Consider the following 13,992-nt stretch of genomic DNA (forward strand, 5'->3'; position numbering starts at 1 on the left):
AGTATTACTATGTTTGTAAAAATAAGAGTTGTATATTGTATATAAGGTCACAAACTCAGTCTAAAATCATTTTGAAAAAATCTGCGGATATTCTAATAATAAAAATATAATCCCCCCCCTTTTTTTCAAAATAAAATAAAAGTCAAACAGACATTTTTTGTCAGGAACATTTGTTTAATGGTCAGGTGTTCTATTTTGAACATGTGAGTAAAAGGATTGACAGCATATGCATTTTCAGTTGTTGTTTATATTGCTTGTGGCAAGCAGTGCTGTTGGGAGCCCGAACCCAGTAGTTTTTGTTAAAGCCTTCACAGCACACAGCACATGTGCTCCTTCCCAAAACGGTACTCGGCACATCTCTGGCCACAGGTGAGCCCTAGGTACTAAGGGCTCTAAGGGCTGCAGCACCTATTGTGCCTCCCTTAGAGGCTCTGCACCATAACACCCTCACACTGCCATCGCAGGCTGCATATTTTGATGCACAGAAAAGTGAAGAAAAATGAAGAGTCGACATGACGCTCACCCAGTGCACCGTGCCTCTGTAAGATTAGGCCCGTTGATGCTCACGCAATGACATGTTTTATTTAGCATTCGCTACATCATTTTCTTTTCAGACTCCATTTTGCATGCTTACCAAAACTAATCTTTTTAGTTCCGAGAAAGTTTTGTTTCTGTAATAAAGACTGTTAGTGCCAGCACATAGCTTTCCCACTCGATACAGGTCCTCCCCACCTGTCTGGTGATTTGATCACAGCCCAGGGTGAAATGTCCTTGGATTGAGCTGGATTGTGCAAGATACGAGACAGAAAACCTTTTTTTTGTCTTTCACTGTCCAGTTACATCTGCCTGGAAAATTCCGCTTTGAGCGTGTTCTTGCCCAACCATGAAATTAACATAACGTTTCTCTATGCTTACTGTTCTTTAGTTCCCTCTGTAACACTCTTTCAAGACTATGCAGACGGGGCCCGATCTGAGCGTATATGAATAAACAGTTATTTGCTACATATATTCTCCACTGTTTCTTTGACTCTTCATTTGGTACAGAAGGCTGGGAGGTGGTCAATGGTGACCAGGGTGGCCCTCAGCTAGTCACTTTCTTCAATTGGCACCCAAAGAGGGACTCCTTCAGGTTATGACCCATCCATTTTCCACAAATGAAAGGGAGGACAAGGACATCATCCGATCAGACTGACGTCTCAGGGATCCCTGCATGATGAGCTTTGTATGTGGCAACTGCTGCTTTTGTCACACTGGAGGGTGCCTCGCCCAGTGGTCGTCCCGACTGGGGTCCTGTATGGCGAAACCCTTGAACTGACTGTTTGGTCCGGAGAGTCAGCAGTGCAGAACTGGTTTATCTGTATTTCTAATATCAGGTGTGTCTGTTTTGGTTCTATGTGGATGTGGTACCATTGTGGTTTGGGTTTGTTTGTCTAAGGGCTGTTTTGATGAAAAGTGTTTGCAAATACTTCACCAGGTAAGATAATGGTTTTCTTTTCTTTTCCTTTGCAATGCCTCGTTTTAGTAAGATTTGAAGTTTGTGTTGTCGTTGTTGTTTTACAGATGAGTGGTCTGCACCTCCTGAAAGTAGTCCTAATTTTGATATGTATGTAAAACATGGCTTTGGCCCGAAAATGTTTAGTACATTATGGCACAAATAGACTAGGGACAATGCAGAGTTACAGAGGCCTTTGACGGGCTCTTTTAATGAACAGAAGAACGGATTTGTTTAAAATATGTAGTAGACAGTCTATGTTTTACTATCTTCGGACTTGGCAGAAGGAGGCCAAACAGAGGTGGTTAAGAATGGAGAGAGATGCTAGAAAAGGAAAGATGCAAATGCTTACACAAAAAGCTGTAGTTTATCACAAAGACAAGCAAGAGACAAGAATAGAACCACACCACCATATATCTCAGAAAGGATATATCCTGTTGTTCCCCATCAGCAGCAACAACAACCTACCCAGGGAGCATCCATCTCTACGGCTGTCACACCTACCACCCCAGTTAATGTACTACCTATTTCCTTCTCTTCTGTTACAATCTCTGACTACCTCTGCACCCAAGCCATCCCTGCTCCCACCACGACGGAACTGGAGCAAAGTCTGAGGAACTCCTCAACACCATCCTCCTTCAAAATCCCATACAACAGTTCACAAAACCCACTAGCAAAGCCACGGACGCCATACCCTCCCAGGAACTCTGCGACAAACTCAGATAGCTCCTACTTCCACCTGCAGATCTTGGTCCTCTACGACAACTTCAGCAAACCAGTGCCAGACACCGCCCCACTACCCACCACCACCGATAAGCCAACCATCACCACCTGGGATCACGCTACCAACGAACTCATCACCGCGACCATGAAGAAAACCCACTCATGAGCCCCAACAGACCCCTGCCCTCTGCACATATTCCACAGGTCCACCGCCAGTATCGCACCTGAACTAGGACTGACCATCAATGCCTCCCTCAGATCCGGCATCTGCCCAGATGACTGGAAACGGGCGGAGGTGAAACCTCTCCTCAAAAAAACAATGGCTGACCCAACGGACCCGATAAACTACTGGCCCATTTCTCTCCTCCCCTTTGCGGCCAAAGTCACAGAGAGACTCATAAACACCCAGCTGACCACCTTCATAGAAGAGAACTCCATCCTAGATGCCTCCCAGTCTGGATTCTGCAGCAACCACAGCACTGAGATTGCCCTCCTCACCACCACTGACAACATCCGCATACTACTCAACCAAGGACACAGTGCGGCCCTCATCCTTCTAGACCTCTCCGCAGCCTTCGATACTGTCTCACATCGCACTCTCGCAGCCAGTCACGACGCGGGGATACGAGGTGCCGCCCTCGACCGGATCCAATCCTTCCTCTCTGGCAGAACCCAGAGAATCTGATTCCCTCCCTTCCTCTCCTAACCCATGGAAATCAACTGCGGAGTACTTCAGGGATCATAACTCAGCTCCACGCTCTTCAACATCTACATGGCCCCCTCGCCGCCATTGTCAGACAGCATGGGCTCAGCATCGTATCCTACGTCGAAGAGACTCATCTCATCCTCTCACTCACAAACAGTTCCGAAGACACTAGACTCTGCTTCCAGGAAGGAATGGAGAACGTGGTAGCATGGATTAAAAACAGCTTTTGAAGCTTAACTCAGAGAAGACTGAGGTCCTCATCCTTGGACTCAGCACCTCTCCCTGGGACAACACCTGGTGGCCCTCAGGAACCCTCCCACCCCTACAGACCACACTCGGAACCTCGGCATTCTCCTTTACTCCTCCCTCTCCATGAACCACCAGAGCAGACATTCTAGCATTGCCAGGTCGTATTAATACATATATGCATTCTCTTATCCTGCCAAGAAAAGTAGATTGGGATAAAATGTTGGCTTGTCGACAGAAGAAAGATGATTGTGTGTCTGAATTTTTCACTCATTTTGAGGGTACATTTTGGGATTACAGTGGCCAGGATTTGTTATTGAGGGAGGTGTTTGGTTGTTAGTTAACAGATTAGTCTCTAATTTGCTTCCTGAAATTGCGACTCGATTGTAGGCTTCTGAAAGTACCCGATCCACCTCTTCCCCTTCTGTTATTTTGAATATGGCTCAATATTATGAACATTGAGACAATGAGGAGAAAGAAAGGATAGAGAAAAAGCATAAGGATTTGAAGACAAAGGTGTTGTTGCAACAGGTGTTTAGAGGGAATGTTAGAGTACATGGTGGTCCTGCCTGACTGCTTACAAGTGCTAGTAGACAGTCGAACATTATGCCTCTGGGTCCGAATAAGTGTGCGTATCGTAAGGAGGAGGGTCACTGACATGAGTATTGTCCTGTGCTTTTGCAGAAGGTATCGGTTCATAGAGGACGAGGTTCTCGTGGACGGGGTCATGGAGCTGGTTTGGATGATAGGGCACAGAACACTGCAGCCTTGCAGGGTCGTTCTGATAATAAGTATTTTGATGACCCTCGGGATGGACAGTACTATCATGATGCCTATGATATGGAAGAAGTGATAGGAATCTCTTACAGCTAGGACAGCCAGGGACAGACTGGGGGACCAGTTCTGATACCTGTAGACCAGCGTGGTCCTTATGTAACAGCGGAACTGCAAGGTTTGACTAAGGAATTTTTGGTGGATACTGGTGCGACAAAAAAATTGTTTCTCGAAATATGGTCCCTGGGTCGGCTCTGTCTGAACATAATATTGTTGTGGTAGGTTTTACTGGTGTAAAGGTTGTGAGCCCCATTTCAAGACCCCTTTGACTATTGGTGCTTTTACTGTGGATTCGCCAATTTTGTTCACATCTAATTGTGATGAAAATTTGATGGGTTTGCATATGTTGAAGAAATTGCATGCTACGATTTATTGTTCCCCGACAGGTGTATATATGACAAGGGGCCCAAATGTAGTAGGTGTTAAACAGTGTTTGTCCAAGGATGCACTTCTTCCTGCTGAATTTGCTATTGTGCCACCCAATTTGTGGGCGACAGGTGATACAGATGTGGGACTCTTGCATATACCTCCCATTTCAATAAATATCAAGGATAATGCTGGTCTGCCACATAACCATCAGTATAAAATACCACAGGCAGGAGAGTGGGCCTCATTAGTTCCCCAGTTCCCAGTGGTCTCAGACATTACTACACTTTTGACTATGATTCCCTCCACTGCTAAATTCTATTCTTTCATCGGCTTGAAAAATGCATTCTTCAGTATTCCTATTCATCTGGACAGCAGGTATTTATTTTGGTTTACGCTAGCTGGCAGGAGCTTTAGGTTCAGTCGAGCTCCTCAGGGTTATAATGAGAGTCCAAGTATTTATGGTCAGGCTTTAAAGAGTCAATTGGATTCCCTTTCGCTTTCTACAGGTAATATATTGGTGCAGTATGTTGACGATCTCCTTATCGCTTCTGATACAGAGCAGGGTTGTAGAGATAGTACAGTTGCATTATTGTTGCCTTTGGCTTACCATGGACATAAAGTTTCTCTTTTTACATATCAGTATTGTCAACAGGAAGTCATTTACTTAGGTCACCTACTGTCGAAGGAGGGTAGGAGATTGACCCCTGAGCGTAGTAGTATCATTGTTAAAATGCTCGTTCCACAAACTCAAAAAGATCTACCCGCTTTTATAGGTATCACTTCCTACTGTAGGCAGTGGATTCCTAATTATTCCCTACTAATCAAACCCTTGCTTGCACTGACAACTAAAGAAGTGCATTAGCCCTTGCCGTGGACGCCTGAATGCCAGCAGTCTTTATTTAGAGATAAGCAACAGCTGTGTGCTTATTCCTCTACTGTTCTTGACCCTGTTGCACAGGCCCTCTCGAGTTGTCTAAAAGCGGTTGCGGCCGTGGCCACTTCATTCAGACAATCGATTGGACTTGTACTAGATACTGACCTCACAGTCATGGTACCCCATGCTGTGGATACACTTTTGAATAGAACTAAGACACATCACCTCACTAGTGCTTGTCTGACTGGTTATGAATCGACTTGGTTTGCTAAACACATCACGATCAAAAGATATGCCACTCTGAATCCAGCCACGTTACTGGCCCTCCCTTCTCAGAGTGGTGAAGTTGACAAACACCATTGTATCTTCCGGATGGAAGAAGAGACGAATGGATGGGTAGACTTGACTGATGGTCCCAATATCTGGCCCACAGGGGGACCAAACGTTGATGGCTCTTGTTTTAAATTACCAGATAGCACTACTACTGCTGCTTATGCTATCACCATACTGCGCACAGTAGTAGAGACATCACAGGTCCTCTATCAGTCGGCCCAAGCTGCTGCACTTGTTACCTTGATACAAGCTTGCGAATTGAGTGAAGGACTGGTTGTCAATATTTATACAGACAGCCAGTACGCCTTTGGGGCTGCTTTGCATGGCACTACAATTCAGCATGGGCACCTTATATTGAAGCTCTTGTCCGCTTTGACATTCCCCAAGAAATTGGCCATAGTAAAGTGTAGCGCCCATCGGAAAATCACTGATGATGTAGGTAGGGGAAATGCTTTTGCAGATCAGACAGAGAAGAACACTGCATGGATTAAAATGAAAAGAATGTAGCAGGTCCCGCTAGGTGGGTGCCTGAAGTTACTATGGTTGAGGACACATTTGAGAATGTGAAAGAGATACAAAATTAAGCAACAATAGAAGAATTAGTAGTGTGGTGAGAAAGCTCAGCGCAATTGAACGATGAAGGATGTCGGATTGATAAGTCAGGAAAACAGAGATTGATAATGCCTGATGCATATGTTCTTCCTGTAGTCACAATGGCCCATGGCCCAGCCCATATTAGTGCTAAGGGTATTTGCAAGTTGTTAGACCCTGTATGGCAACCTGACAGTATTTAGAAGACAGCTGCACATTTAGTGATGTACTGTATGGTGAACATGATGCACAATCCTGGAAAAGGTACCCGAAATCGCATGGTAATTTTGCACCACCCACTTTCCCTTTTGAGGTCCTTTAGATGGATTATATAGAGTTACCAAGGTGCGATAATGTAAAGTATGTTTTGGTGGTTGTCTGTGCATTAAGTAAATGAGTTGAGGCTTATCCCACTAAGGACAATACAGCCATTACAACTGCAAAGATACTCCTTAAGGGATTCTTTCCTTGTTTCGGCTTGTCTCATTTGATCTGGAGTGATAACAGAAGTCATTTTAATGCAAAAGTAATTCAATTGATTTGTGATGGCTTGTGTATTAAGCAAAAGTTTCATGCTGCCAATCATCCACAGTCAGCAGGTTTGGTTGAAAAGTACAGTGGTACTTTCAAACTCAAATAGGCAAACATTCAAGAAACAACAGCGTTAAAGTGGCCAGATGCTATACCGTTAACTCTTTTGTCAATGAGAATAACAGCACATTCTAGGACAGTAGTGTCACCGTTCGAGGTCGTGTTTGGACGTCTGGCAAATGTCTGGGGCATCCCGTACCCTTTGTGGTTCTCATATATTGAGTATCCATTACTGATTGACTATTTTGCTCAGTTAACTAAAAGTTTGTGTTTTATTCACTAACAGGTCCGGGAAGCCCTGCCAGTTACACCAGAGGACATGACATGACATTCAGCCTGGGGATTATATCCTTGTAAACAAAATGTCAGCGGAAGAAGAGTTTCGAGCCGCGTTGGAAGGGACCTGGCTACATGCACCGCAGTCAAGGTCGCTGGCTGTAATCACTGGGTGCATGGGACTCACTATTGCAGGATACCTCTACCTTTGCCCCATGACCAGTAGGGGAAGGATGGAATCGGGTACTCCGAGTGTGAGACGGTGCCTCGGTTTGTCCCCTCCAGCAACGCCAGGCTGACCTGGACAAAAAAGGATGAGGAAAACAATGAAGTGCTGAATGCAGCAGTTCCTCTGATAATACGAGCCATCCAGAAACCTCTTTTTGTTGATCCTTCCATGCCTGGAGCCACTAAGTACAATTTGCGCCCTTGGCAGGGGAACCAGTGTACTTAATGAGAAGAAAGATTAGTTAGCGATGGACCGTGTAAGTTAGGGTGTAGTTTGTTAATGGTACCAATGGAGTTAGTTTAGGACGATGAGAGATTTGTGCACTGTCTAAACATTGGACAGGATAGATCAAAAGTATCCCCTGGGTGTATATTATCCTGGTCGATGTGGGAATACAAGCCTAGGACAGAGCAAGCTTCACTGCCGGTGCTCAAGAGTGCCAATGTTTTTAATCGACAATAGGAGCCTGTACCATGAGGCTCTGACGGACACTGGGAAGTTATGCATTTATTTTGTTTGTGTTTTGCCCCATTTCATCATTTGTTATGCATCCCTTTGGCAGAATGGTTGCTGACGAAGAGCAGCCAGTGATTCTCCCTGTTTACACACGTGTATTTTGGTCTACAAAGAAAAATATATTATGTGCTGTTCTTATGATTTTATTGCTATTGATCTTAGGTCGGGTGTCATGGGTATTGGAACGTGATCAGACTGTATTTTCATGCACTAATAAGAAGGTTATCTCTCAAGTTTGGGAAAAAAGGGTAGTCCCAAGTAATATATTTTTAGATACACACAAGAGGTTCTTTGGAGAAGGGACAGCTTGTTACCCCACTGATTCTGTCACCAGTTTATGGACCGCATACCCATTGTCTTTAATGAATTATACATATACTAAACCCCCTGATTTTGTAGAGATAAAAGGAGTATTTGGATATGGTTATTCAGGACATGTCTGTATTTTCGAAAACCCCTGGGGTAGGGGCTATCCTGGCTGTGATACCAACACATACTGTGATAATTTCTATACAGAAGAACAGAACATAAGATTGATGGGTTGACATTACAAAGAATTGACAAACCCCGACAGGCTGGTTATGATCCTGCTTGTTGTCCTATCTTCAATAGTACTGACATGTCATTTTACATAAATTGTTCTGGATTAGTGAGGCATAAAGAGACAATCTTTTTGGTAAGGGCTGACGATCCAAGCAATGTTGGAATACTCGATATTCTGCTGTAGAATATGATGGACAGATTTATGAACACCCAGGTTTCTTCTTTTTGTCCAATGGAACTTATTCTAATATGCATAATGGTGCAAATGATTTGGCACATGGGATGGTGCTGCCGTTGGGTGTACCTTGCAAAGATGCCAAGCCTAAAGTAAGTGGGTAACAAGGATACTAACAAAGGATTTTTGTGAAGAAATGACAGATCTTGAAGTCAATAATTATAGTAATACTATCACTTTCTGAACATCGTTCTTTAATCTATTTGTGAGAGGACCCATGTCAATACCATGGATGACATTTAATTTGCTTTTATCATTATTAAACAATTTATTTTTGCCGCTATGGTAAACTTGTTTTTGTGAATATATCACAACTATATGGCAGTTCAGTATATATGCCCCTTGTGGTAAAAGGTCCTCCAAGTGCCACCTTAATATTTTTTTGTCTTGCACTTATTCTATTGCAGTGCTGTCACATCCTGTCATGTCATCAGGGTCAAAGGCCATGTGGAATTACTTCCTGTCTTGGGGGTAAGGGTGCATGATGTCACATTTGCTACATCTAGAATTCTGGTGAATTGACATGTACGGTCTATGGCCTTCACTCCGTAGTGAAGAACTCCAATAGAAAAGAGATATGTGTCTGTCCCACCATCAGACCCTAGTGAAAGATTGGCATGAAATCCATGGTCACAGATTGCCCAGGATTCAGATACTTAAATGGTAAACAACTTGCTCAGATTAAACCAGTTCATGTTCCTTTTCTCCAGGTGGATCGATTACGTCCTTCTGCTCACAACAGCACATGCTAGTTTGAAAACAAAACCAGAGTGACAAGGGCAGGGTGGGTTCATGGTGAATCAGAGAGTTGGACACACTGCACCCTGAAAACATCAGAGCTCTGACAAAATAAACCAGCAAGCAGAGGCCTCAAAGATATACTGTCATAACTGGAACTCCTATCACTGATAGGAAAGATGCAATAACAGCAGTTGTTGGGTTGAATGAATTAGGCAGAGGTCACTGACGCCACACCCACTCCAACACTCTACCACTCAACGACCCCAACCGAGGGCCCTTTTCTTTTATGCACTTTTGTAATCCCGCCCTGGGCAATTGTTGGTGATGCCCCAAATTCAACCCTATATCTAACCATAAAACCCACCAATTTGACATCAATGCCTTACCTTATGATTCCAGGGCAAAGGAGATCTCAAAGAGCAAGTGCATGTGCTGGACGCCATCCTCCAATCTCTGCCCCTTTATAAGAACCACAAATTCAACCAACTTTGTCACTGAGCAGCAACTGGAGTTTGTTTCCATCTGCTCGGTGGTTCTTGTCACCCTCCTATTTGACCCCCTGGGGTAGTAGCGCGATGCCCCAAACGCTCATCAACACCGGACGCCCTTGCACCACACCCATTATTTGATGGCTAATTGCTATCTAACTTTTCTGTCCAAGACTGTTAATGAGTGTTCAGAGTTGTGCAAGGATGATATTGACTGTTTTTTAAATTACCCAAAATTAACTCAAATTGTAAAATAAGTCATTCAAAACAACAATTATGTGAAATAAATACCACTGTTGAGAGTCAACAATATACTAAACGTTTGTGATTTTTGTCGATATGACAAAGGCTTAGCTAAATGAAAAAGAGAAAGCCCATACGAATTATTTTCTAAATAAAATTCCATTACATTATAGAAGCATACTGTTAACATGCCAAAAGACATGGGCATTGTTAAATTGACATATGTATATAATCGTTACTGCCCAGGTTAATCTGAAACATATAGACTAAAAACAAAATATTTTTGAAGATTTGCAGTATTTATAAACCTAGTGCTTGTAAAAATATCAATTGGCCAAATTTATGAGGGTAAAATGTTGGTGCAAATAAATAAACCAAGTGTATATTATCATAGATGGCGACATCAGTAAACATTGTGCATTTGAAATAGAACTCCAGGCACTATAATATGTGTATTTATTTATCAGTAATGTTCTATAGAGTGTCGTTTGTTTCCCAAAAATTCCAATAATTCAGCTCCCTGAGTTACAGGAAGTTTGCATTGTGTTTAGCATCGATTACTTTTTGTCACAAATGTATTTTGCAAAAACAGATTTTTTTCGGAATGAAAATATTTTTCATTATAAATGATATTTTCTAACAATTTGTTTTTGAGCTCCATTTTCGAAAATTAAAATGGCTCATCTCTTGTGATAACTAGTAGCAAACTTGCTGTTTCTAGAGAAGTGCACCCGATATTGTCAGGCATGTGAACACTGATGTGATATATCATTGATTTAATTATTTGAGCCTGATTGACAACGGTAAACATACACTTTTGTGGCAATTTTCAATTTGTTGGTATTTACAAACGAGTTTAATTTTTTTAATAGAAATGTTATGACTGAGGAGTCTCCACACTCCTAGCAGAGACTCTGGACATAAAAGGACAGCTCTGTACTATTGTTTTATGTGCGGAGTTCTCGGTCCAGACTTTCGAGTCTCTGCAGTTGTAAAATTGCTATCAGTAAAATTAAACTCCCAGTTTGTGAGTACCAAAAATAGTAAACTTACACAAACGTATACGTTTATCTTTGAGAACTGTGGGCCATATGTATCATCAACCTGCTTTGCGATTCTCAAATAGCGATTTCTTAGAAATCGCTATTTGAGAATCGCAAACAGGGATGTATGTACAAAATCGCAATTTTTTAGCGATTTTTTAGTATTCCTTAATTGCGATTAGCAAATTGCGAATCGCAATTAAGGAATACTTTCCCATTCAGTTCTATGGGCCAGGAGGCCCATAGGAATGAATGGGAAGTTATTCTCAATTTGCGATTCGCAATTTGAGAATCGCAAATTGAGAATCATTTCAAGGGTGCAGGAGTGTCCAAAGTACACCCTTTTGCACCCCTGAAATCAGCATTGGTGCACATCTGGCGCACATACATGCCCTATGGGCATGTATGAGCCTCACAATGCACTTTGAAAAATATAAAAAAGTGCATTTTTCAAGGAATTCGTAAATTACCACCAACTTGAAGTTGGTGGTAATTTGCGATTCCTTAAGGCCAATTTGCATTTTTTTCATGCTTCATACATTGCATTTAAGGAATCGCAAAATTTGCGATTCCTTAAATGCAATCGTAAATTAAGGAATCGCTCATTTTTTGATTCCATATTTTGCACGCAGATTTCTTTGATACATATAATTTTGCGCCAATGCGTTTGCAAACGCTGAAATTCTGTGAATTTTGGCGTTTGCGAACGCGTTAGTGCTCGATACATATGGCCCTAGGTCCAATGTGTTTACCTCACTGGGTACAATATACTTTGCTATCAAACGTAAAGTACTTCCCAAATATTTTATTCAATGCATGTCTAACTTCACTGTTCCGCAGGCTGTAGATGAAAGGATTAAAGAGTGGTGTGATCACCACGTAGAACACAGCCACCACTTTGTCCATTTCAAGGGAGGCTCTGTTTATGGGTCGCACGTACACAACTATTACTGTCCCATAGAAGATGGCCACCACAGTGATGTGGGAGGTACATGTGGAAAAGGCTTTCTGCCGCCCACTGGTAGAAGAGATCTTGGTTATGGTCCATATGATGTTTACATATGATATCAATATCAAAAGAATACTACCGAAGACAACAATCCAAGCAAGGATAAAAAAGTATTGTTTGACGAACGTTGTATCTGTGCAGGAAAGCATCAACAGAGGTGACATGTCACAAAAGAAGTGGTTGATCTCGTTTGTGTCACAGAAGGTAAGAAGTGAGATATAGATAACTGGGAAAATTGAGGAAAGAAACATGGCTAGCCAACATCCTGCTGCAAGCATGCAGCACAAGCGAGTAGTCATGATGGCAGGGTACCGTAAGGGATGGCAGATGGCTAAATACCTGTCATAAGCCATTAGAGCTAATAAGTAATTCTCCATACCTCCCATCACAAAAAAGAAATAACACTGAGTGATGCAGCCTCCAACAGAGATAGAGCGATGTCCGTGAAGAAAATTAGCCAGCATCTTTGGAATGGTGGAAGATGCATAGCAGAGATCCATAAAGGAGAAATTAACAAGGAGGTAATACATTGGCTTGTGAAGGCGTCGGTCCCTCTTTACAACATAGATGATAATCACATTCCCAGTGATAATCAGTGTGTAGATGATAAAGAATAAAACAAAAAGCAGGTTTTGAAATTGCTGTACTACGGGGAAGCCAAGGAGGATAACTTCGGTCACTCTGCTTTGATTCTTTTTTCCCCATCTCCTCTGGAGGTGACTTAAAATTAACATAAAGAATAGCAAATTGTCAACAGCAGCTTTTAGGCACCCTTTTTCATTTTTTTAATAGCACAAATAATTGTGATTTGGTGAAAATGACACAATAAGAGAGTGGTGGATCTGTCAGTGAAAGCCAACGAAATTACTATATTGATGCTAAATTCACTTTAGTTTATGCATTTAGGTTATATAAATCTGAGAATAGTCAAACATGAAATCAACTATCGACTAATATGAAAGAAGAGTTCAAACACTAATCAGAACATGCTTCCACAGTTCACTGAAACATTTAATGTCTCACCTACCCTTTACATGATTGGTCATAAATGGGCATTGGTATAATTTTCATTTGGATGGGAACCAATGAGCTGCTTAGAGGACGGGACTGAGGAACTCTAAATCAATTCCACTCTAAAACCATTTGAATATACTATTTTGGTTCAAATAACTTACCATTATTCCGATGCTAATTTGGAACAGAAAATGCACCAGCGGTGCAGAAGTTGAACGTTACTAGTCTGGGTGCAGGATGGATTCGAAACATAGATTGGCATTGTGTGATGTGGAGTGGCATAGGAAGCTGTATAGTGGGGTAGTGTAGTGTAGCGTGGAGGGGCAAGGAGTGTCATAGAGTTGAGTGTACTGGTGTAGTATAGAGTGGAGTGACATAGAATAGTACAGTTGGCATTGAAAGTAACAAAGATATGAGGCATAAAGGGGAATAGAGAATGTAGCGCAAAACCTGCCAACAGAGGCAGTATCCTTAGACACACATGCACACTGATATAAAATATGAAAAAAATTATGTAAAAGTGGATCAGTGAAAGAAACTGTACCTCAATCATACCACACTCATTGGACGGTCACTAATTAAGCTGAATCAATCTATCCCGGGTCCAAACCCCACACAAAAAAAGGAAGTGACTCCTGGCATGTCCTGGCCAATCAGAAGTCAGGAAAGAAGAGTGGCAATGAAGTCAATGAATTGGAAGCAATAAGCGGACTGAAAGCGCGTTATGGTAAAAAAATACCCCTTGCAAGTAAGAGCACATAAATGCTCTGATGCTGGTGAGAACTACAAAGAAAAGCAGATCCTTTCAATTGCTTATTTACCAAATGCAAAGGCTGCTTGGGAACCTGTACAGACTTTAATTGATGTTGGCATTTGAACCTTAAAGTTGACAAAGA

The 13,992-nt window shown here is 42.2% G+C and overlaps 1 protein-coding gene across 1 annotated transcript; it reads right to left on the reverse strand.

The window, feature by feature from the left end:
- Nucleotides 1–11,826: 11,826 nt before the first annotated feature.
- Nucleotides 11,827–12,816, reverse strand: LOC144752629 (olfactory receptor 6M1-like). The gene has a single exon (XM_078640509.1). The coding sequence runs from the start codon at nt 12,814–12,816 to the stop codon at nt 11,827–11,829; it is 990 nt and encodes a 329-aa protein (XP_078496635.1).
- Nucleotides 12,817–13,992: the final 1,176 nt, after the last annotated feature.

This window comes from Lissotriton helveticus, chromosome 5_1 (genome assembly GCF_964261635.1).
Source record: "Lissotriton helveticus chromosome 5_1, aLisHel1.1, whole genome shotgun sequence".
NCBI lineage: Eukaryota > Metazoa > Chordata > Amphibia > Caudata > Salamandridae > Lissotriton > Lissotriton helveticus.